Source organism: Mesoplodon densirostris, chromosome 7 (genome assembly GCF_025265405.1).
Source record: "Mesoplodon densirostris isolate mMesDen1 chromosome 7, mMesDen1 primary haplotype, whole genome shotgun sequence".
NCBI lineage: Eukaryota > Metazoa > Chordata > Mammalia > Artiodactyla > Ziphiidae > Mesoplodon > Mesoplodon densirostris.
The window spans coordinates 59,978,957-60,003,295 of NC_082667.1; the positions used below are offsets into that span (position 1 = coordinate 59,978,957).

Consider the following 24,339-nt stretch of genomic DNA (forward strand, 5'->3'; position numbering starts at 1 on the left):
ATTACCATAAACTGGATGGCGTAAAATGACCGAAATTTATTCCCTCTGAGTTCTGGAGGCCAAAAGTCAGAAATGAAAGTGTCAGCAAGGCTGCACTCCCTCCAAAGGCTTCAGAGGATAATTCGTTTCTTACCTCTTCCAGCTTCTCATGGCTTCAGACATTTTTTGGTTTGTGGTCACATTACTCCAATCTCTGCCTCTGGTCTCATTGGCTCCTCTTCTGTCTGTGTTTTCTTCTGTTTGCCTTTTATAATGACATCACTTATCATTAGATTAAGTGCCCAACCACAGAATCCAGAATGACTTCCTAATCTCAAAATCCTTAACAATTACATCTGCAAAGGGCCTTTTTCCAAATGAGGTAACATTCACAAGTTCCAGGGATTAGGACATGGACATCTCTTTTGGGGGGCCACCATTCATTCAGCCCACTACAACTGTTAATATCAAAAAGAGGCAAGTCAGGGCCTCCCTGGTGGCGCAGTGGTTGAGAGTCCGCCTGCCGATGCAGGGGATACGGGTTCGTGCCCCGGTCTGGGAGGATCCCATATGCCGCGGAGCGGCTGGGCCCGTGAGCCATGGCTGCTGGGCCTGCGCATCCGGAGCCTGTGCTCCGCAATGGGAGAGGCCACAACAGTGAGAGGCCCACATACCGCAAAAAAAAAAAAAAAAAAAAAAAAAAAAAAAAAAAGAGGCAAGTCAGAGGCAAGCCTCTTCATAGAAGTAAACACCACCTTGTCAAAAAATAAAAATAAAACAAAAACCTAAATGCAAAGAAGCACCAACTTACAGAACACACAAGAAACAGAATACTGCGAGGATGGAGTCAACAAAATTCAGACTGTGGGAAACTCTACAAAACAAAAACTCAGTTTCTTCAACAAACAAATTGAAGGGGGGTGGGGGTAAGGGAGATGGAGGAAGAAACCTATATATGAAAACAAACCTAAGCAACATCATCCATTTGCACTGTGGGAACCTTATTGTGATCCAGATTTGTAAAACTTTTTAAAACATAGAACAGAAATTTGAACACTTACTGGTTGTTTTATAATATTTTTTGTAAATTTTAATATGGATATATATTTTAAAGTCTTTGTCTTTTAGACATTACACTGAAATATTTATAGATGAAATGATATGTCTAGGGCGTGCTTCAATATAATTGGGGTGGGGGAGGAGCAGGTAGGTTTATAGATGAAACAAGAATTTGTGTTTTGGAAGTTGGGTGGTAGGTACATGGGGATACATTATTCTGTTCTCTCTACTTTGAAATGTTCCGTAACAAAAAATTAAAAATTTAAAAAGGTTGATACTTCCCCCTTGAAAGAAAGAAAAAGAGGAAAGAAAGAAAGAAAAGGAAGTTTGGTTTGTGGGGCTTGAGAGGATAGGTTTAGCAACTAGAAGGATGATCCTCTTCGCTTTTTTCTGCATGGTGACTAGTGAGGCTGTGTCTCAGGGCTGTGTCAAGAGCTTTCACAGGGGACTTCCCTGGTGGCACAGTCCTGTGTTCGATCCCTGGTTCTGGAAGATCCCACATGCTGCGGAGCAACTAAGCTACAACTACTGAAGCCCACGCACCCTAGAGCCCGCATGCTGCAGCTACTGAAGCCCACGGGCCTAGAGCCCATGCTCCGCAACAAGAGAAACTACCTCAATGAGAAGCCCACACACTGCAACGAAGAGTAGACTCCACTCTCCACAACTAGAGAAATCCTGCGTGCAGCAATGAAGAACCAACACAACCAACCAACCAACCAACCAACCAACCAACCAACCAACCAATAAATAAATAAATAAATAAATAAATTTAAAAAGAAAAAAAAAAGAGCTTTCACAGCTACTCTAGCTTAAAACTGGAATCCAGGAAAAGAAAAAAAAAACACATTTCCCTTTGAGAATATGTTTATTCAGCCAGCCTTCCATGACCACATTTTTTCAACCACTCCGTCCTCCATCCCACCCCTTCAGTCTGGATTAAATAGCACCATCTTTTGTGCTCTCCTAGTACATTCTACATACTTCCATAGGGTATTTTAATTGTGTAATCTGTTTAGTTCTCCCAGTTTCTAGATTATAAATTCCTTGAAGATGTTAACTTTGTTTATTCATATTTATTCCTCTGTGTATTCCCCCGCTCTGCTGCATTTAACATTAGGCCTGGTAAGCTCTCTCAGTAAATGGTTGTTGCATGGGGGTGGGGGGTGCAGAGGAGCAATAGAGAATTGGGCTGTGCTGGTAAATAAAATGCACAATATACCTCCTACTTTCTCCATCTCCTGAATGAATTCTTTTCCCAGGACTGCTAAAGTATAGCCACAGAGCTGCTTTAAACTTTTCTTCCTTCTTCTGTCCATCCTCTGGCAGAGGTGCTAATGAGCTGTAATATACTACAAATGAAAGAAGAGTCAAGGGTAAGCAGTGTAGCAAAATAGAAAATGGGTTTCTGCACAATCACATGTTGCTGATTTCCACTCTTTCCCAGAGTATATAATACAATGAATTCTTTTTAGATGACTGTCTTTCTGTGCTATTTGTTTTGATACTTTATGTGTATTAGAATTCCCCTTCTCTATAAATTCCTTTCTAGTCTGTCTTCTTGGTATGCTTTAAGATGGTAATTAGAATACAACCTCCTTAAAAAGGTGGCAAGAAGTACTAGAAAAATACTATTTTGTGTTATGTATAAGGTTATTTGGCAGTTTCCTAGATGGCAATCTCCATAAAGCAAACTTTAAGAGGCCTACAAAACTTTAGAACTGGGAGAGACCTGACAAGCTAATGTGCTTCCCTATTTGCACCCCCACACACCCCCGACCCCCTCCAACACACACAGCCACACCCACCCCCCACTCCCCACCCCACCCCTGTGTTCAAAAGAATAACATTTTGTGTAATAGCCATCTTTTTGCAGTCTTAAAATAGTGCATATTTTCTAGTCCTCAAATCTGGGCTAGTTTCTAAACTAGTACAGTCCATACTTAGATTCTTGAGAAAATGGGGCACAATGATAACAACTGTTATCTAAAATGAAAAAAAAAATTGTAATTTCTTTTTGACCACGTAGTACTGGATGATTGCTCATTTTTGGAAAACAGCAGAATAAAGCTTAAACTTTAGAACACAATTATTGAACATTTTAACCTTATTAAAGACTTAAAGATATTTTATTTTCTCTTTAGGTGGTACGAGACTATAATCTTCAGCTGTTTTTACACGAGAATGCTGTATTTCACAAACCCCAGCCCTTCCAGTTCCAGCCTTGTGACAGTGATACTGTAAGGGAATTCCAGATTTTCATTTCATTTGTCTTTAAGCTATGTTTGTTCTTAAATAACTACTATCCTTGGAATAGACAGACAAAAACTGAGTGTATCTCAATATTATAACAAAACTGTGAGCATGCAGAGAAACTGTGACATTTCTTCTTTCTAAAATGTGACTAACACGCCCAGTATCTTTATGCTAACAACTTTCTGCTTAATAGGGTTAAATCATAAAACAAGTTACTGGAAATCTGAAAACTGAACTGAGGGAAAAAGAAAAAAATACTCAATAATTTTTTTTCAATTCAAATGTAAATTACATACTTTCTATTCATGAAATTCTTCACATGCATACCCTTCCAAAGAAACCAGTGGTTAAGTTTTTTTGTTTTTTTTTTTTGTTTTTTTTTTTTTTTTCTTTTTGCGGTATGTGGGCCTCTCACTGTTGTGGCCTCTCCCGTTGCGGAGCACAGGCTCCGGACGCGCAGGCCCAGCGGCCATGGCTCACGGGCCCAGCCGCTCCGCGGCATATGGGATCCTCCCAGACCGGGGCACGAACCCGTATCCCCTGCATCGGCAGGCGGACTCTTAACCACTGCACCACCAGGGAGGCCCACCAGTGGTTAAGTTTTAACCAGAATAGAATTAATAAATAGAATAATGAATATATGCATACAAATATTTTTACTGGTTTTATTAAAAATTATAGACCCTTTATAATTCCTTTCAGATTTCTTAGAATGTTAAAGTATTAACACAAATGCCAAATTGGCAGTGTTTAAAAAACAATCATTAATCATACGTTTTTATCCTTGAGTTTAATATATGAAAGATGATAGCCATTTTTTAATTAAAGAAAAAGAACCAGAATACTAATTTAATAACATTTTTAAAAAGATATTTAACTTCTACAAGTTGAGAAAGCACATGTTGGCATATCTAGCACATTCTCTCAATGCAGGCAAGCCAAGAGGGAAGTCGAGTTGTATTGGTAAAGTCTGTTGGTAAACCTAGAATCAAAACCAGGGGAGTTTATGATATCAGAGTTTAATGGTATCAGTTTAATAGAAACCTTTGCTGGAGATATCTTCATTACTTTTCCTACTAAACTTTAAGTAGCCCTGTTAGTGGCTATATAAAGAAATGTAGGAAATCAGCATTTCCCTCTAGATTATTAACCCTTGCCCTTTATAGTAGCGCCTTTTTTTATCGATCAGCTTTTGCTTAATGACTCGGAGACATTGTCCTGAGGATACAGGGTATGGACAAGTTTGCCAAGCTTGACTTAAAATTGCGACTAATTTGAGATGATTTTATCTTTGCCCATTTTCCTCAAGAAAATCAGAATAATAGTGACTCTCATCTCACTCATCCAAAGCCCAATGACAACCTTAAATCCTTCACTGTTTCTGAACACTGTGCTAAATGTTCTTAGCTGTGTGTCCCTATTTGCCTTAAAATTCTAACTCTATGCTGTTTTCTGTCCTTGTGCAATCTGTACTGGGCAGAGTTTAAAAGCTGCCCAGCTGGTGGATATTGAGCTCTCCCCTGTCAGTGCTCTGAGAATGACCATAGCTGAGGTATATGGGGGTATGGGTCAAGGGTGGGAGGGATGGGGTGTGTGTGTTTGCATGCTGATGAAGGGTGGGACCTGGTATATTGGAATGAAAGTTATAAATATATGTGTAAGGGGCTACTGAATGCATAAGCTGGGGCTTTCCATTTTTCCCTTATAAATTAGGGATTTCTTTTCCTCTTTATAGTGAAAAGATTGAGCTTCTCATTTGTCATCTTGTCTGAAGCACCTTAGTTTTCCTCAACAGGAGTGCTGGAAAGAACCTTAGAGCTAACTTACCTTTATTAAAGAGGAAACTGAAGCCTAGAAAGGAAAAGAGACTTGTCCAGAGTCATACAGTGAATTAATGACACATTAATGTCTTGATTGCAGTTTAATGTTCTTTCCACATGCTACTCTGTTTCCTAAGAAGAAATGTTCAGCACTTGGGGAGCCGTTAATTTTTTCGTAATGGAAAAAGATAAATGCTCACACATTTGTAAAAATCATCCCAGATTGTCAACCACTGAAAAAGTCTTTAGAATAATCATTTTGAAAATGTTTTTACCTGTAAAATTTGTTGTATGTACTTTTTGTTTTGTTGTAGATTAAGTATTCTTACTGCTCACAAAGAATAAAATCCCAAATAATTGTTTTGACTCAGTATGGACTAGTACTGTTCTTTCATATGAGAATGGAACCATTGTTTACTTGCTTTTCTGGTTTCCTCTTGGAAAAGCCTGTCACGGAGAGTGCCAGTCAGTGCCCCATTAACTTACTCCTCCTGCCGGGTAAATGCAGGGCATATAGGAAGCACTAATTGCCGCTATCTTCTGTCGTATTTCTGAAATTGCTATTGTTCCTATCCTATTTTGGAGCATATTTTAATTCAACAGACACTGAGTCCCTACTGCATCTGAGTGCTGATCGTTCAGAGAGAGGCTGAGGATAACTATTACATGTTAAGAGCCTGGACTAGATGAGCTCACTGACATGTACACAAATAAGTAAAATATAATGAAGCAAGTGCTGTATATGATAGAGTGCTCCTGCTGTCCATTGATGGGTACAGTTAATGCATCCTGATGTAGTATAATTTTTTTACAAATTTTTTGAGGCATATTTACATATCATATAATTCACCCATTTCAAGTATATTATTCACTGATTTTTAGTAAATTGACCAAATTGTACAACCATCATCACAAGTAAGTTTTAGAACATTTTCATGACCCCAGTAAGATCCCTCACGCCCATTTACTGTTAATCCCTATTCCCATCCCCTGCCCAGGCAACCTCTAATCTATTTTCTTTCTCTATAGGTTTCCGTTTTCTAGAAATTTCGTATAAATTGAATCATACAATATGTGGTCTCTTATGTCTTGCTTCTTTCACTTAGCATATTTTTGAGGTTCATCTATGTCTTAGAATGTATCAATAGTTTGTACCTTTTTAATTACTGAATAGTGTTATGAATATACCACATTTTGTTTATCTGTTCATCAGTGATAGACATTTAGGTTGTTACCCACTTTTGGCTATTATCAGTAATGCCGATATTAACATTTGTGTACAAGTCTTTGTATGAATATGTTTTCAATACTCTTGAGTTGCTGAGTCTTATGGTAAATTTGTTTCACTTTTTAAGAAATTGACAAACTTTTACAAAGTGGCTACCATTTTGTGTTTCTACTACCATTGTATATGGGTTCTTGTTTCTCCACATCTTCACTTCCATTTGTTGTCTCTCTATCTCTTTGCTTATAGCCATCCTAGAGGATGTGAAATAGTATCTCATTGTGGTTTTGATTTGCATTAACCTAATGACTGATGATGTTGAGTATCTTCTAATGAGCTTATTAGTGATTCATATATTTACTTCGGTAAAATGTCTATTCATATCTTTTGTCTTTTTTTATCAGATTGTTTGTCTTCTTAGTATGGATTAGATCTTGAAGATGAATTGAAATTTACTTTGCAGTGATTGAAAAACAACATGCCAGGAAGTGAAAATAACAATTGAAAATAATAGGTGAAATTCACTGAAGATTTGTTTCATGCTAGATATTTTTCTAATTGCATTGCCTGTATTAACTCATTTAGTCCTCTCAGCAATCCTATATTTTAGGTTCTCTTTTTAATACTCATTTTATAGTCAAGGAAACTATGGTTAAGAAATTTGCTCAAGGCAATATGTTTCAAGTACTATAAAAATGTTTGCATGCTTTGTTCTAATATTCCCATTTTGTAAGGCTCACCCATTTGAAAATAACACACAAGAAGTACCAAAAAAAAAAAAAAAAAGAAAAGAAAAAAAATTTGCTCAAGATCACTTAGCTAATAAGTGTTGGAGCCAGAAAAGCTTGAAAGTGCATTACTGTATTTGAAACAGCAAGTAGGTTTGATATGGTGAAGGTGTTGAACAACACCATAAATGTAGGTTGCAACCAGATTTTGTGTATGAGTTTTACATATGGTAGTATATGGAGAACTATGGAATGTTTTCAAGTAGGACAGTGATATGATAATTGCAGATGGATTCCCCCTGCAGGACAATATTGTTCCTTAATTTTATTTTGGATTTTATAATTTATATTAGGAACTTTGAACTCCTTATGGATTTAGCACATTCATTTTTTATTCACTCAATAGATATTTATTGTGTATAATTTGTATATACCCTTGCCTTATATAGAGATGAGTAGTCAATAAATATTTGATCTAGATTTAGGTAAGATGCATTCAGGAAAGCCATAGGACTTTTAAAGTCACCACCATGATTAAATGTAACTTATTTTCTTCGGAAGGTTTTCATATATTATCTTAACATTTTTTAAAAAAACTTTTTAATATAACCCATTTCAAGTTCCAGTATTTTCCCTACAAAAGTCAAAAATGTCCAGTTGAAAACAAACAGTCACAGTATTACCACTGGAATTTAATTAAGGGTTGAAACTATTGTACTTCTTCTTTTTGTGGCTTACCTTTTTTTATCTGCTGGTAAATCAAAATTCCTTTTCATTTTATTTTAATATATGATTATTTTGAGTCATGTTTTAGAATGATATACCAAAAGGAACTGGCCAAAATGATTTTATAAGGTCACAATTATCTATTCTGTGCAGCCATAGAATTAAATTAGGAATCTTAGTTTAACCATAAGATGGTTACAAGTGACAGTGATCAGTGTCAAGTTTCATCTGATGTAGTAATTTAGTAGCTGGCTCATGGTTAATACTGAAATATTTCCATGTCTGTATTTCCATATAGAGTTACTGATTTCTAAAGTATCCTTTCTTTATTCTTCTTTATATCTTCTGGTATCAGATGATACCAGAAAGTCAGAAATCTTTCTAGAAATAGTAAAGTTCACCTTTCTTCACTGAAATGAAAGTTTTTAATACAAGATTGTTCTGAGAAGGATATGGAATGTAGCCTAAATTTTTTTTAAATAATTTTTTAAATTAATTTATTTATTTTTTTGGCTGCTTTGGGTCTTCATTGCTGTGCACAGGCTTTCTCTAGTTGCAGCAAGCGGGGGCTACTCTTCGTTGCGGTGCATGGGCTTCGCATTGGGGTGGCTTCTCGTTGCAGAGCACGGGCTCTAGGCACGTGGGCTTTAGTAATTGTGGCACATGGGCTCAGTAGTTGTGAGAGCAGAAGTAGCCCTGTAGCCTAAAATTTTTATTCCCCCCACCCCCAAAAAAGGTTATTCTGTGAGAGAGAATTTATTTATTTATTTATTTTAATATTTATTTGGCTGTGCCAGGTCTTCGTTGCCACATGTGGGATCTTCGTTGTGGCGTGTGGGATCTTTTTTAGTTGTGGCATGAGGGCTCTTAGTTGCGGCATGCGGTATCTAGTTCCCTGACCAGGGATGGAACCCAGGCCTCCTGCATTGGGAGCGTAGGGTCTTAACCACTGGACCACCAGGGAAGTCCCAATGAGAGAATTTACATTTATCAGGCTCTCTATGTTGAAGAGTCATTCAGCTGTCACATGGGTCATACTTGTATTAGAGATTCATACAGGTGTTGTACAATGAGAAATCATGGGCTTTGGATTCAAATCCTGGCTGTGCTATGTGCTAGCTGTGTTTATTTATTTATTTATTTATTTACATCTTTATTGGAGTATAATTGCTTTACAATGGTGTGTTAGTTTCTGCTTTATAACAAAGTGAATCAGCTATACATATACATATATCGCCATATCTCTTCCCTCTTGGGTCTCCCTCCCTCCCACCCTCCCTATCCCACCCCTCTAGGTGGTCACAAAGCACCAAGCTGATCTCCCTGTGCTACGCGGCTGCTTCCCACTAGCTATCTATTTTACATTTGGTAGTATATATAAGTCCGTGACACTCTCTCACTTCGTCCCAGCTGACCCTTCCCCCTCCCCGTGTCCTCAAGTCCATTCTCTAGTAGGTCTGCGTCTTTATTCCTGTCCTGCCCCTAGGTTCTTCATAAACACATGAAAGAATGCTCAACATCATTAATCATTAGAGAAATGCAAATCAAAACTACAGTGAGGTATCACCTCACACCAGTCAGAATGGCCATCATCAAAAAATCTACAAACAATAAATGCTGGAGAGGGTGTGGAGAAGTGGGAACCCTGTTGCACTATTGGTGGGAATGTAAATTGATACAGCCACTATGGAGAACAGTATGGAGGTTCCTTAAAAAACTAAAAATAGAACTACCATACAACCCAGCAATCCCACTACTGGGCATATACCCTGAGAAAACCGTAATTCAAACAGAGACATGTACCACAATGTTCATTGCAACTCTAATTACAATAGCCAGGACATGGAAGCAACCTAAGTGTCCATCAACAGATGAATGGATAAATGAATGGCACATATGTACAATAGAATATTACTCAGCCATAAAAGGAAATGAAATTGAGTTATTTGTAGTGAGGTGGATGGACCTAGAGTCTCACACAGAGTGAAGTAAGTCAGAAAGAGAAAAACAAATACCGTATGCTAACACATATATATGGAATTTTTTTTAAAAAGGTATGTGTTTATTTTTATTTACATATTTATATATATTTAAGCTCTTTGATTCAGCTTCCTTGTATGAAATGACTATACTTCTTTGAGTTTGAAAATTAAACTTGACTCAGTGCCTGGCACATAGTAGATAGAAAATAAATGTTGACAGCCTTTTTTTTTTTTTCTATCCACAAGACAGGCACATTTCATTTTTTTAGGTTGTGCCACTAATTACTATAAGAAATACTAAAATATCAAATATAGAAGACATTACCAAGATTATAAAATATTGCAGTCGGGCTTGCCTGGTGGCGCAGTGGTTGAGAGTCCGCCTGCCGATGCAGGGGACACGGGTTCATGCCCCGGTCCGGGAAGATCCCACATGCCGCGGATCGGCTGGGCCCGTGACCCATGGCCGCTGAGCCTGTGAGTCCGGAGCCTGTGCTCCACAATGGGAGAGGCCACAACAGTGAGAGGCCCACATACCGCAAAAATAAATAAATAAATAAATAAATAAATAAATAAAATAAAATATTGCAGTCATGGCCCCCAGTTCTCAACTCCCTTACTAAGTCTATCACTGAAAGTCCCTTGGGACTTCTGCTCTGTTTTATTCTACAAGGCATAACTCACCAACCTCTCAGCAGTTTTTAAGGCTAAAAGGCAATCTGTGTGGAATAAAGAGTAGCCAATAGCTAACGATTAGTGTCCATTCTTATTCTTCTTATAAGTACATGACTTGCCTTGCTCAGCACCTCTCTGCCCTGTGTACATCTCAGTGTGTCTCCCTTCCATTACCAGAACTAGTGATGTGTACCCTTAGGGAGCATTTCCTCACATCCTATGAAAAAGGACAAGGTCAACCTGGGATGGGGAATAATACGAGAAACATGCACGCCCACGAAACTTAGATAAGTATGACCTATACAAGCAGGAAAAACTTAAGGAAACGTTTCCCTCAAACTTCCTGGTGGGGATGAGAAGACCTTTTCCTCTTTACCTTCTCTGAACTGCAAATAATAAGATCTTCACAGATAATGATAAAAGAGCTGAGATTAAATTTCCAACATATGATCTTTTCCTGTTATTTGAACTGCTAGTTCTGATGTTTAATTCTGCCTTCTATAGATTAACAGTTATATTAAGAAGAACACTTGCTGCAATTAGGATTTTGCACATTAACGTTTCACTTACGTGGGGCATTTTATGCATTTATTTAAAAATAAGTATTTAACAAAAATGCCCTTGTCTATAAAAGACTATATGGAGTCAATATATCATGCAGAGAATTTACCTGAAAGCTCTGATTGTTACAAGTGGCTCTTTCTGTTGATGGGAATCTTACATTGCATATAGCATTGGCTCATCATCATGAAAGCATTGTGATAGAGAATTTATGAAAAATCCTCCTGATGGGTAAATAGGTACCATCATCCTGTAGGTACCATCATCCTGTACATATACTGGCAACAGTATCCAAAAATGAAAGACCCTGATTATAGACATGTGTCACTTTCTAGAATCAGCAGTACCTACAGTCAAGTGTTCAAAGGGGTCTAAGTTCTTCAGCCTTTCAAAAAGGACTTACTTTTCACAGAAAACTTACCATCTATATAATCTTTCTCCCAGTCTGGTGCCTTTTCTAGCCATTGAGAGGAATCCAGAGCTTTCCATAGATGCCTTGGTAACGTACTGACATGCAAGGAGCCTGGAAGTTCACTTTTTTTTTTAATATACCTTGTGATTATAGCTCTTAAAGCAAAGTCTCTGTTGGAGCTACCAAACTAAAGGTATACTCCTCTTGAGGTTGTTCCATCCAGTCATGCCTCTACATATGTCTAGAGGGTACCAGACACAAGGCTTTTTTGTAATCTTCTGTTTTCATGTCAGGGACATATTCTCCTTTCAGATTTACCTTTGGTATTCTAAGCCAAGACAAGAGAAGGGTATGCCTTTCTCAGAGTTCTCATTAGCTCCTCAGCCCAGCCTTATTGTAATTGTATATCCTCTTCCTCAGTTGTCCAAGGTTTTCCAGAAATGTTCAAAAACTCAAGCAACATTAATTGTCTTCCAGTTTACTCCCCTGAGAAACAAGGCACACTCAACCCAGTTATCCGGATGAGTTGCCACTTCTCTTCTAAGTGAAAGTGCTGCTATCCAAGCATAGTTAAATCAGAATAAGTTAAATTATGTTTCATAAGGAACTGCTACACTTCTCTCCACAAAATATGTGACTTAAAGATCCACGGTCTCGGACTTCCCTGGTGGTCCAGTGGTAGAGACTCCACACATCCACTGCAAGGGGCACGGGTTCAATCCCTGGTTGGGAAAGTTCCACATACTGTGCAGTGTGGCAAAAAAAAAAAAAAAAAAATCCACAATCTCCTATCAAAAGCTTTGTCAGTGTGTCTCAAAATTTGGAATCTTTCAGGTTTTAGAAAGGTAATCCATCTGTCATATACTATGTAACACCCTGAGCAGGGTGTGTGGAAGTACTCAATGATCAAACACAGCATTTTTGCAATAAAAGATTTGAATATTCACATCAAATGAAATAAATGAAAACTATAAATAACCTCTCTTTAGTTCAAGTCAAATTTTAGCTCCAAACTTACCAAAAAGAAAAAGAAAAAAAACAACGATTTTCAGAGCGTTTTTTTTTTTTTTTTTTTTTGCGGTACGCGGGCCTCTCCCGTTGCGGAGCACAGGCTCCAGACGCACAGGCTCAGCGGCCATGGCTCACGGGCCCAGCCGCGCTGCGGCATGTGGGATCTTCCCGGACCAGGGCACGAACCCGTGTCCCCTGCATCGGCAGGCGGACTCTCAACCACTGCGCCACCAGGGAAGCCCCTTCAGAGCGTTTTGGATTTCAAAATTACAGGACTGTGAACTTGTATAAACATGAGTGCTAAGAATATAATAGCCTACAAAGATCCAGATGCTTTTTACTTGAAGAGGTCCTTCTGAGAACAAATAATAATTAACTTTCTTAAAATAATTAACAGTGTAGTAGTAAATTTCATAAAGAATAAGTTGGATCAAATATTTAACACAATACATCTCTTATCTACCAGTAAACAAGTAGTGCAGATCCCTTGAATGAGGGTTAATAAGATTGTTCCTGGCATATGATATTAGCATGACAACCCGAACATTATCTTTCTTAAAAATGGGTTGGAATGCTAGTATCTTACTCTGTTAGTGGTTTTCATTCATCATACATGACTATCTCTTTTCCTCTCTTTCAAATGGTTATATTTTGGTTACAGACTTGAAAAATAATGACTGTGTTTCTTGTGTGAAAATCAGCTTTTCTATCCATACTCACTTTGTCCTTCTGCATGCAGGCTCAGATATCTGTCTGAACATTCTATACCCTTATGCTAACCTTAAAATGAACTGAAATCGTATCTTTGTCTAAGGACAAAACAGTTAAGATGACTTAAAGACTAATATATCAAGAATATATTGGGGCTTCCCGGGTGGCGCAGTGGTTGAGAATCTGCCTGCCAATGCAGGGGACACGGGTTCAAGCCCTGGTCTAGGAAAATCCCACATGCCGCAGAGCAACTAGGCCCGTGAGCCACAACTGCTGAGCCTGCGCGTCTGGAGCCTGTGCTCCGCAACAAGAGAGGCCGCGATAGTGAGAGGCCCGCACACTGCGGTGAAGAGTGGCCCCCACTTGCCACAACTAGAGAAAGCCCTCGCACAGAAACGAAGACCCAACACAGCAAAAATAAATAAATAAAAAATTAAAAAAAAAAAAAAGAGGGCCTCCCTGGTGGCGCAGTGGTTAAGAGTCCGCCTGCCGATGCAGGGGATACGGGTTCGTGCCCCGGTCTGGGAGGATCCCATATGCCGCGGAGCGGCTGGGCCCGTGAGCCATGGCCGCTGGGCCTGCGCGTCCGGAGCCTGTGCTCCGCAACGGGAGAGGCCACAACAGTGAGAGGCCCACATACCGCAAAAAGAAAAAAAATAAATAAAAAGAATATATTGGAATGAGCGGGAATTCCCTGATGGTCCAGTGGTTAGGACTCCTCACTTTCACTGCCAAGGGCTTGGGTTCAGTCCCTGGTCAGGGAATTAAGATCTCGCAAGCTGCGCAGCCAAAAAAAAAAAAAAAAAAAAACAACACTCTGTAGTGTAGTTCTTTAAAGTTATTTAATAACTGTAAATTTTGAAAAGACTATTTTAATATTACCTTCTAAAAAGATTGGTAATTTTTAAAAACAACATTGCTAGGCTCTGAAAGCCTTCCTAAACTCTTGAAAGAGTTTGGCTTTTGTTTTTCTAATAACAAAATTAAATCAAAAGATGTCTTTTCTTTTTTTTTTTTTTTGGCTGCACCATATGGCTTTCGGCATCTTAGCTCTCTGCCCTCCTGACTAGGGATGGAACCCATGCCCCCTGCAGTGGAAGTGCGGAGTCCTAACCACTGGACCGCCAGGAAAGTCCCTAAATCAAAAGATGTCTTAACATTTAAGTAAAAGCCTAGACAAAATTTCATTGAAAAGAAATTTGTATTTTAGCAATGTCTTTTTCAATATTACTATCTCTCTATGTTATCAATATTGGCATTAGATAAATAGAATAATTAATGAGACAGTATGGTCATATAAAAATAGCAAGGAATCTCAAGAGGTCTCAATACAAGCTCTAGATCCAGCACTTACTGGCTAAGTGGCTTCAGAAAGGCACATACATTTTTTGAGCCTAGATTTCCATACCTATAAATTGAGAATAGTCCCTATTAGTATTGTTTTGAGAACTAAATGTATGTAAAGCAGTTAGCACAGAGCTTAAATAGTCAATAAATGATACCCCTTTTTAAAATTAACATAGCTTTTTAGTTTTCTAATTATAAAAAAGCATAAAAAAAGTTTTCACCTAAACCCTCACTGTTCATAGGTAACCACTGGTAATATTTTGGTCAATATCCTTCTGAACATCTCTCTGCAGGTACCTACTTACATAGATGCGGATACACAACTTTGTGTAAGTAGATTTAAAATAGACTTGAATTTAAGCTTTTTTTTCTCATTCAGTAGTATATCATAGATATCTAATATCTGCATTATCTATACTCCCTAACCATCTCAGAAATCTGACATCCTGACCTCCCGTCAAGTGGTTTGTCTTTATGTTTTTCATCTCCAGTACCTCCTAAAATTATGTCATGAATTTAAAATTCCAAGTAAATTAGAAATATGTTTTAGGAATATTTTTATCATTTTTACAGAGGCTCTTCTGTTCTTGAGTTAGGCGAGGCTCTCAGATAATGCTAAAAAGAAATTTGGAGCTCAGAGCAGTAGCAGTAGGATAGCAAAATTTCTGGGTCTCTTATCCAGAGAAACACACTGTTCCCTCTGCTTACAGCCAATGCATGAGCCTGTTTGTTCTCTTGAAATTAATTTCAGCACTGGCAAGGATCTGAGATTTCATCTCATCTTCAGATGTCTTGATTTTCAATTGAGAAAGCTGAGGCCCAGAGAGGAAGTTAAGTACATTAGCCAGGATGACACAGCTAGGTTTCTTTGGGAAGTAAATATTATATATGTACAACGTAAATGTATTTGAGGAGTAAATGTACTTCATTTGTAATGGCTACTTTTTTTTAACATCTTTATTGGAGTATAATTGCTTTACAATGGTGTGTTAGTTTCTGCTTTATAACAAAGTTAATCAGTTATACATATGTCCCGATATCTCTTCCCTCTTGCGTCTCCCTCCCTCCCACCATCCCTATTCCACCCCTCTAGGTGGTCACAAAGCACCAAGCTGATCTCCCTGTGCTATGTGGCTGCTTCCCACTAGCTATCTACCTTACGTTTGGTAGTGTATATATGTCCATGCCACTGTCTCACTTTGTCCCAACTTACCCTTCCCCTCCCCGTATCCTCAAGTCCATTCTCTAGTAGGTCTGTGTCTTTATTCCCATCTTGCCCCTAGGTTCTTCATGACCTTTTTTTTTTCTTTAGATTCCATATATATGTGTTAGCATACGATATTTGTTTTTCTCTTTCTGACTTACTTCACTCTGTATGACAGACTCTAGGTCCATCCACCTCACTACAGATAACTCAATTTCATTTCTTTTTATGGCTGAGTAATATTCCGTTGTATATATGTGCCACATCTTCTTTATCCATTCATCTGTCGATGGACACTTAGGTTGCTTCTATGTCCTGGCTATTGTAAATAGAGTTGCAATGAACATTGTGGTACATGACTCTTTTTGAATTATGGTTTTCTCAGGGTATATGCCCAGTAGTGGGATTGCTGGGTCGTATGGTAGTTCTGTTTTTAGTTTTTTAAGGAACCTCCATACTGTTCTCCATAGTGACTGTATCAATTTACATTCCCACCAACAGTGCAAGAGGGTTCCCTCTTCTCCACACCCTCTCCAGCATTTATTGTTTGTAGTTTTTTTGATGATGGCCACTCTGACCAGTGTGAGATGATATCTCATTGTAGTTTTGATTTGCATTTCTCTAATGATTAATGATGTGATTAATGATGTTGAGCATTCTTTCATGTGTTTGTTGGCAATCTGTATATCTTCTTTGAAGAGATGTGTATTTAGGTCTTCTGCCCATTTTTGGATTGGGTTGTTTGTTTTTTTTGATATTGAGCTGCATGAGCTGCTTGTAAATTTTGGAGATTAATCCTTTGTCAATTGCTTCATTTGCAAATATTTTCTCCCATTCTGAGGGTTGTCTTTTCATATTGTTTATGGTTTCCTTTGCTCTGCAAAAGCTTTGAAGTTTCATTAGTTCCCATTTGTTTATTTTTGTTTTTATTTCCATTTCTCTAGGAGGTGGGTCAAAAAGGACCTTGCTGTGATTTCTGTCATAGAGTGTTCTGCCTGTGTTTTCCTCTAAGAGTTTAATAGTGTCTGGCCTTACATTTAGGTCTTTAATCCATTTTGAGTTTACTTTTGTGTATGGTGTTACGGAGTGTTCTAATTTCATTCTTTTACATGGAGCTGTCCAGTTTTCCCAGTACCACTTATTGAAGAGGCTGTCTTTTCCCCACTGTATATTCTTGCAGCCTTTATCAAAGATAAGGTGACCATATGTGTGTGGGTTTATCTCTGGGCCCTCTATCCTGTTCCATTGATGCATATTTCTGTTTTTGTGCCAGTACCATACTGTCTTGATTACTATAGCTTTGTAGTATAGTCTGAAGTCCAGGAGCCTGATTCCTCCAGCTCCATTTTTCTTTCTCAAGATTGCCTTGGCTTTTCGGGGTCTTTTGTGTTTCCATACGAATTGTGGAATTTTTGTTCTAGTTCTGTGAAAAATGCCAGTGGTAGTTTGATAGGGATTGCACTGAATCTGTAGATTGCTTTGGGTAATATAGTCATTTTCACAGTGTTGATTCTTCCAATCCAAGAACATGGTATATCTCTCCATTTGTTTGTATCATTTTTAATTTCTTTCATCGGTGTCTTATAATTTTCTGCATACAGGGCTTTTGTCTCCTTAAGTAGGTTTATTCCTAGATATTTTATTCTTTTTGTTGCAGTGGTAAATGGGAGTGTTTTCTTAATTTCACTTTCAGATTTTTCATCATTAGTGTATAGGAATGCAAGAGATTTCTGTGCATTATTTTTGTATCCTGCTACTTTACCAAATTCATTGATTAGCTCCAGTAGTTTTCTGGTAGCATCTTTAGGATTCTCTATGTATAGTATCATGTCATCTGCAAACAGTGACAGCTTTACTTCTTCTTTTCTGATTTGGATTCCTTTTATTTCTTTTTCTTCTCTGATTGCTGTGGGTAAAACTTCACAAAACTATGTTGAATAATAGTGGTGAGAGTGGGCAACCTTGTCTTGTTCCTGATCTTAGAGGAAATGGTTTCAGTTTTTCACCATTGAGGATGATGTTGGCTGTGGGTTTGTCATGTATGGCCTTTATTATGTTGAGGAAAGTTCCCTCTATGCCTACTTTCTGGAGGGTTATCATAAATGGGTGTTGAATTTTGTCGAAAGCTTTCTCTGCATCTATTGAGATGATGATATGGTTTTTCTCCTTCAGTTTGTTAATATGGTATATCACATTGATTTGCATGTATTGAAGAATCCTTGCATTCCTGGGATAAACTCCACTTGATCATGGTGTATGATCCTTTTAATGTGCTGTTGGATTCTGTTTGCTAGTATTTTGTTGAGGATTTTTGCATCTATGTTCATCAGTGATATTGGCCTGTAGTTTTCTTTCTTTGTGACATCTTTGTCTGGTTTTGGTATTAGGGTGATGGTGGCCTCATAGAATGAGTTTGGGAGTGTTCCTCCCTCTGCTATATTTTGGAAGAGTTTGAGAAGGATAGGTGTTAGCTCTTCTGTAAATGTTTGATAGAATTCGCCTGTGAAGCCGTCTGGTCCTGGGCTTTTGTTTGTTGGAAGATTTTTTTTGCGGTACGTGGGCCTCTCACTGTTGTGGCCTCTTCCGTTGCGGAGCACAGGCTCCGGACGCGCAGGCTCAGCGGCCATGGCTCATGGGCCCAGACGCTCCGCGGCACATGGGATCTTCCCGGACCGGGGCACGAACCCATGTCCCCTGCATGGGCAGGCGGACTCTCAACCACTGCGCCACCAGGGAAGCCCTGCTTTTTAAAGAACAAATAAATTTCATAAAATAAAATGTATAAAAATTCCTTAATTGGGAGATTAAAAAAAAATTCCTTCCTTAGTCATCCATTTTGAGTGGATTTTGTAGTGAGAATTTAAACATGAAGGAAGAGACCTTTTATTTTACAAGTGGGAGAGGGATCTCAATCCTCAAGTGAGCTTTGAGAACCTGTATTAAAATGCATGGTTCTCAATAAATTAGTCCCCTTTCGCCTCTGTTCATTCTGTTCTTCCCTACACAAAATACTTTCCTTCATCTATTAGAAACTGATTCTAATTCAGTATGTTTATTCTCTTGTCCCTCTGAAGGCACCATTCTAATAATCTGGTGGCCTGTCCCTCACTTTAGGTTATATGTTTATCAGCCTTTACTGAGGGCATTCTGTGTACTATTAGGCGTGGTGCTGGATGCCAGGAAATGTATCCTTTCAAGGCCTCAGATTGCCTAAAGACAAATAGGAAACATACATGCAGCAGTCACAGTATAATGTGATGTTGACCTGGCAGTAGCCACTCAGTAGATGTCTAACAAATTAATAAATTAATATAATGGAGATATGTCTAAAGTGAAGGAGCCACTGAGTCTCTCTGGGAAAGTCAGGGAAGATTTCACAGAGAACAAGGACTTGAACTGAGATTTGAAGAATAACTAGGAATTTGTCTGTGGACACAAAAATATAGGGGAGTTATTCCAACCAGAGGGAACAGTACTCAAAAGCATAGGCTTGTGTTTGGATTGACATTTATTTTCCAGGAAAAGACCTATCTGCTTCTGAAATTTTTTATTAAAGCTTGTATGATTTTTGAAATCTGATGTTTCCAAAGTTTTCAAGAATCACATTTAGTTGACCTAACTTATCAAATAACCCAAACTGACAGACTAATAAAAAACTACCTAATCTACATTTAGAAGTCGATAGGAAATTCCTTTTATAGCATTTCTCTTCAGTTTGTAATTTATTTGAATTATTTTTGTGCTACTATTACTCTGAGAATTGTTATGTTATAATATATGCCTCTTTAAAAATAATCAAGTTAAATAAGTGCACTTTTCCAGAGCTAGGCTACAGTACTGTTTGATATTTAATTGTAAAAGTCTCATGTTCTGCTTCAGGAAAATAACAGTGTTCTTTAAATTATTGTGCTTAGGGCTTCCCTGGGGGCGCAGTGGTTAAGAGTCCGCCTGCAGGGGCCTCCCTGGTGGCGCAAGTGGTTGAGAGTCCGCCTGCCGATGCAGGGGATACGGGTTCGTGCCCCGGTTTGGGAGGACCCCATATGCCGCGGAGCGGCTGGGCCCGTGAGCCATGGCCGCTGAGCCTGCGCGTCCGGAGCCTGCGCTCCGCAACGGGGGAGGCCACAACAGTGAGAGGCCCGCATACCGCAAAAAAAAAAAAAAAAAAAAAAAAGAGTCCGCCTGCCGATGCAGGGGACACGGGTTCGTGCCCCGGTCCGGGAAGATCCCACATGCCGCGGAGCGGCTGGGCCCGTGAGCCATGGCCGCTGAGCCTGCGTGTCCGGAGCCTGTGCTCCACAACGGGAGAGGCCACATCAGTGAGAGGCCCGCGTACCGCAAAAAAAAAAATTATTGTGCTTAATAGCCTATATGTTACTATTCCTTTATGTATTTTAACTATACCTTTAAGAGGTAAAAGGAAAAGTGTTAAAAGTATGAACCAATGATTAAATTAGCCAGCATTTTAAAAAGAAGCAGTCACTAGCATTCCTTTGCTGGAATCAACCACTACTGATACCACCATTTTAAAAGGTAATGATCTTTACTAGATTCAGATTTATATTCATCTTTGATCTCCGGAGTGGCATTAGAACATTTCTCTATGTATTGTTTAGTACCCTGGGCTGTGTTTGCCTTGTATGGAATTCTCATTTGTCTAGAACTGTATTATAGGTAGCCATGTTTTTCCATGGCTTGATTTCAGAATTCATGAAAAAGATCAATTTACTTGAATTTTAGTTATGTGTTATTATTCCCTGCCCAGAGGGTCCCAAAGTCACATCACCCGATCAGTGGTAATTGTGATCTGTTCTGATCATTGGGCACTCCTGAGTAATAGTAAACCCATAGGGAATGAGAAAAAAACCCTATCTTTATTTCTCCAGCTTTTAAGCACAGATAATACTCAGTAAAAAGGTACAGATTCTGTACGGGCACGTTGGCCATGCAGCCAACACACATTTTTAGATCCATTTACCAGTTCCTAAAATGTACCTCAGTAATAAAAGTTAAATTTCTCTATCAGTTGCCTCCTTTCTCATCTATTCTGTGCTCTGTAAGTTCATTCTCTTTGAGATCCTTTCATTATATCTTTGGTCTTGTTTTTGGTTCATTATTTGGGCTATCAAGAACCTGGGAATTATTTGGACTTTTTTATTAACAGTAATGACAAAATTTTTTGTTTCAAGTAATTTTCTGTTGGGTCTTTAACATTAGCAGTTACCATCTATTGGATGCTTATGTATATACCATAAGAGAATGTTTAAAATATGACCTCGTTTTGCCCTAAATAACCTCTATGAGATAGGTGGCACTTTCACCAATTTTTGGCTGTAACTAAGACACAGATTAACTAACAGCCCAAGATCATGAAGCTAATAAATGGCATAGAGAGGATTAAAACTGGGTTTATCTGGCTTAAAACCCTGTACCTGGGCTCTTCAGAGTATACCTTTCTACCATACATCCTATAGATTACATTTGCATCTTCATCCAGGTTTTAACTTTTTAAACCCTGGCTTCTGAGGACAGATAATGTAAATGCCTAGATCCTTTTTCAAAATCAATATAATAAGAGAATTAGTTCCCTAATAGCCCAAAGAATGAATCGGTATAAAATGTAAATGTAAAGTTGGTTAGATTTGGATATGTTTCAATTCATTTATCATTATATAATCTAGCTTTAGCTGAAATGTCTGCATAGAGTAAAAGTTTTTCAACCTTGCCTACAGTCCCCCCAACAAAAATATTAAATTTTTAATCCAATTTATCAAATCCTGTTTACCAATTTTGAGCTATGTGACCTTGCAAAAGCCAGTTTGGGTTTTTTTTCTTTCTTTTTTAATATTTATTTACTTTTGGCTGCATTGCACATGCAGGGCATGTGGGATCTTTCCTTGCAGGGCACAGGCTTAGTTGCTCTGCAGCATGTGGGACCCTAGTTCCCCGACCAGGGATGGAACCCGCATCCCCTGCATTGGAAGGTGGATTCTTAACCACTGGACCACCAGGGAAGTCCCACAAAAGTCAGTTTTTAAAGATCTTTCCACTCTAAAATTTTGCTTTTTGTATTACAATCATCTTTGGATAATTCATATTTTAAAAAATTATTTTCTTTCCTAGTTATTTTAGTAAAGTTTTTTTCATGGGTTCTTAAGAGTTTAGAGAAAGTTAAAATAGTTTAGTGGTTAAGAGCTCTAATTCTGGAATCAGAAGTTGTAACATTGAATATCTGGCGCACACTGGAAATTTTATTTAACATCTCTGAGCCTTGATTTCCTTTTCTATAAAATGACTGTGTGACTATCTCATAAGATTGTTATAAAAGTTATGTGAAGCACTTTCCACAGTACCTTGCATAATAGTGGTTAAATATTACTCTTGTTTAGTTAGATTTTTCAGTTTGTTCTTTGTGAAATATGGTTACAGCGTTTTAGGGCAAGAAGAAGCCCTTAGTAATCATTTGATCTAGCACCCCTATCTTTGAGATGACATTAAGGCCCAGAAGAACGACAAAAGCTAGTTTGAGGTTTGGTGGTAAGTATAACTAAATTAAACCCAATATTTTTGAGGATGGATAGGTTGTGTCGCTGTTATTGTATTGTTTTATTTCTATGCAATGATTCTTTAATCCCATTGAAACTGTTGAGTTGTTTCCATTTTGTCTGTGCAACTATTTTAGTGTCATAGTAGGTTGGCATGAATACTTTTTCTTCTTTACTTAGCTTAGCTAGCTTGCTTTATACCCAAAATGGATCATGCTACAGTTAGAGATGAAGCTTTATGTTCAGCAATGTAAGACAAAAATCTGTGATCATTTACGGTTTTCATACCGTCCTCTTTGTCTTCTGCTAATCTTCTGTGACATGAGACATTGCTTCCCACAGTAGTGGAGCATGCCTCCTGTTTTGAGTGCTGATAAAGTGAAGGCCCTCTGGTCTACCTACAAAATATTAGTGATTTCAATAAGGATAACAGTACTTTTCTCTCTGTTTTCTCTTGTGTTGTAGAGCCGACAGTTAGAATCAGAAACTGGGACCACAGAGGAGCACAGTTTAAACAAAGAGGCTCGGAAATGGGCCACACGTGTGGCACGAGAGCACAAAAATATTGTTCACCAACAACGGGTAAGTGTGATAGAGAATCTTAGGTTACATCTAGCATTAAGCCAAGTGTCAAACCAGTTTAAGGAGTTGAATTTTATTGATGTGGAAAATATCCGATAGATGTTTTTTCTATAATTTCTCAGCACTCAGAAGTATGTTCTCAGCTATCTACTAAACTTGAAAATTCCTTAAGCCCTCTAGCAGCAACACAGTAATTTATCTGTTTGCCATAGAATTGCTTAAGGAAGACTAGTGATAGTGTATTATAATCTTTTGGGCAGTGGAAGAGATGTGCATATGTTGAATTGGGCTTTTCATCTCCAAGACAGACTTTCTGAAGATGCAGTTGTAGATTCCATGAAAATGTATCTTCAAGACTACACTTCAGGGACTTCCCTGATGGTCCAGTGGTAAAGAATCCTCCTTAACAATGCTGGGGGTGCGGGTTCAATCCCTGGTCAGGGAACTAAGATCCCACATTCCGCGGGGCAACTAAGTCCACGTGCCACAACTACTGAGCTTGCGTACCTCAACTAGAGAGCCTGCATGCCTCAAACTACAGAGCCTGTGTGCTCTGGTACCCACACACCACAACTACAGAGCCCTTGTGCCCTGGAGCCTGTGCACCACAACTAGAGAAGAGAAAACCCACACGCCACAACTAGAGAGAAGCCTGCACGCCACAATGAAAGATCCTGCATGCCTCAACGAAGATCCCACGTGCCTCAACTAATACCCAACGCAGCCAAAAATAAAGTAAATAACTAAATAATAAATAAATCTTAAAAAAAGACGAAACTTTAAGTACAAAGAAATTATTTTAGATATAGTAAATTTTTTTCTATTTTCCATTTATTTATAACTTTATTTTTCTTTTTCTTTACCTTCATATCCAGCTTCTTAAGAGAATTGTCTGTGTTTAGTATCTGTATTTCCTAACCTCCCACTTATTTTTTAGCCCATTACATTTGAGCTTTCCCTTCTTCCCCTTTCCCTGCACCAATTCATAGAGACTGCACACGCCAAAATTACCAGTGATGTCTCTGTTACTAAATCCAAAATGGCCACTTTAATTTCTTATCTTACTGAACCCGTTGGCAGTTGTATCACAATTGACAGTTCCCTTTGTCTTGAGATATTCTCTTCTCTAGTCATCCATGACTTAAACACTGTCATGGTTTTCCTTTTCCTCTCTAGCATTCCTAGATTTTTTAAAGGTTCTTCTTTCTTCATCTTACATTTACATTTTAAATTCCTTACGCTTCCATACTAGGCTATCTTCTTTTCTTATTCTTTATTCTCATTTTAGGCAGTCTTTACTACTGCCGTGGTTTCATTTGCCAACAAATAATAAATTACCATCTCCAACATTGGGCCTTTCTTCTGTGTATACATATATCCTCTAGCCTACTTTAACATCTTCTTTTCACTGTCATATCTTTTCTCAGGCATCTTGAATTCAGTGTTCCAGTGCTGCATAACAAGCCACCTCAAATTTAATGCCACAAAAAGAGAATCTTTTAAATTGTTTCTTACTACT

General features: G+C 38.3%; 1 protein-coding gene across 3 annotated transcripts in view; it reads left to right on the top strand.

Annotated features, from left to right (window-relative positions):
* The window catches only part of FCHSD2 (FCH and double SH3 domains 2), a 299,344-nt gene that overhangs the window by 223,264 nt on the left and 51,741 nt on the right, over positions 1-24,339 (top strand). For all 3 annotated transcript variants that reach the window (XM_060103088.1, XM_060103089.1, XM_060103087.1), the window contains exons 10-11: positions 3,183-3,278; positions 22,704-22,820. In XM_060103088.1, coding sequence (XP_059959071.1) covers positions 3,183-3,278; positions 22,704-22,820 — 213 coding nt within the window. The remainder of the gene's footprint in view (positions 1-3,182; positions 3,279-22,703; positions 22,821-24,339) is intronic.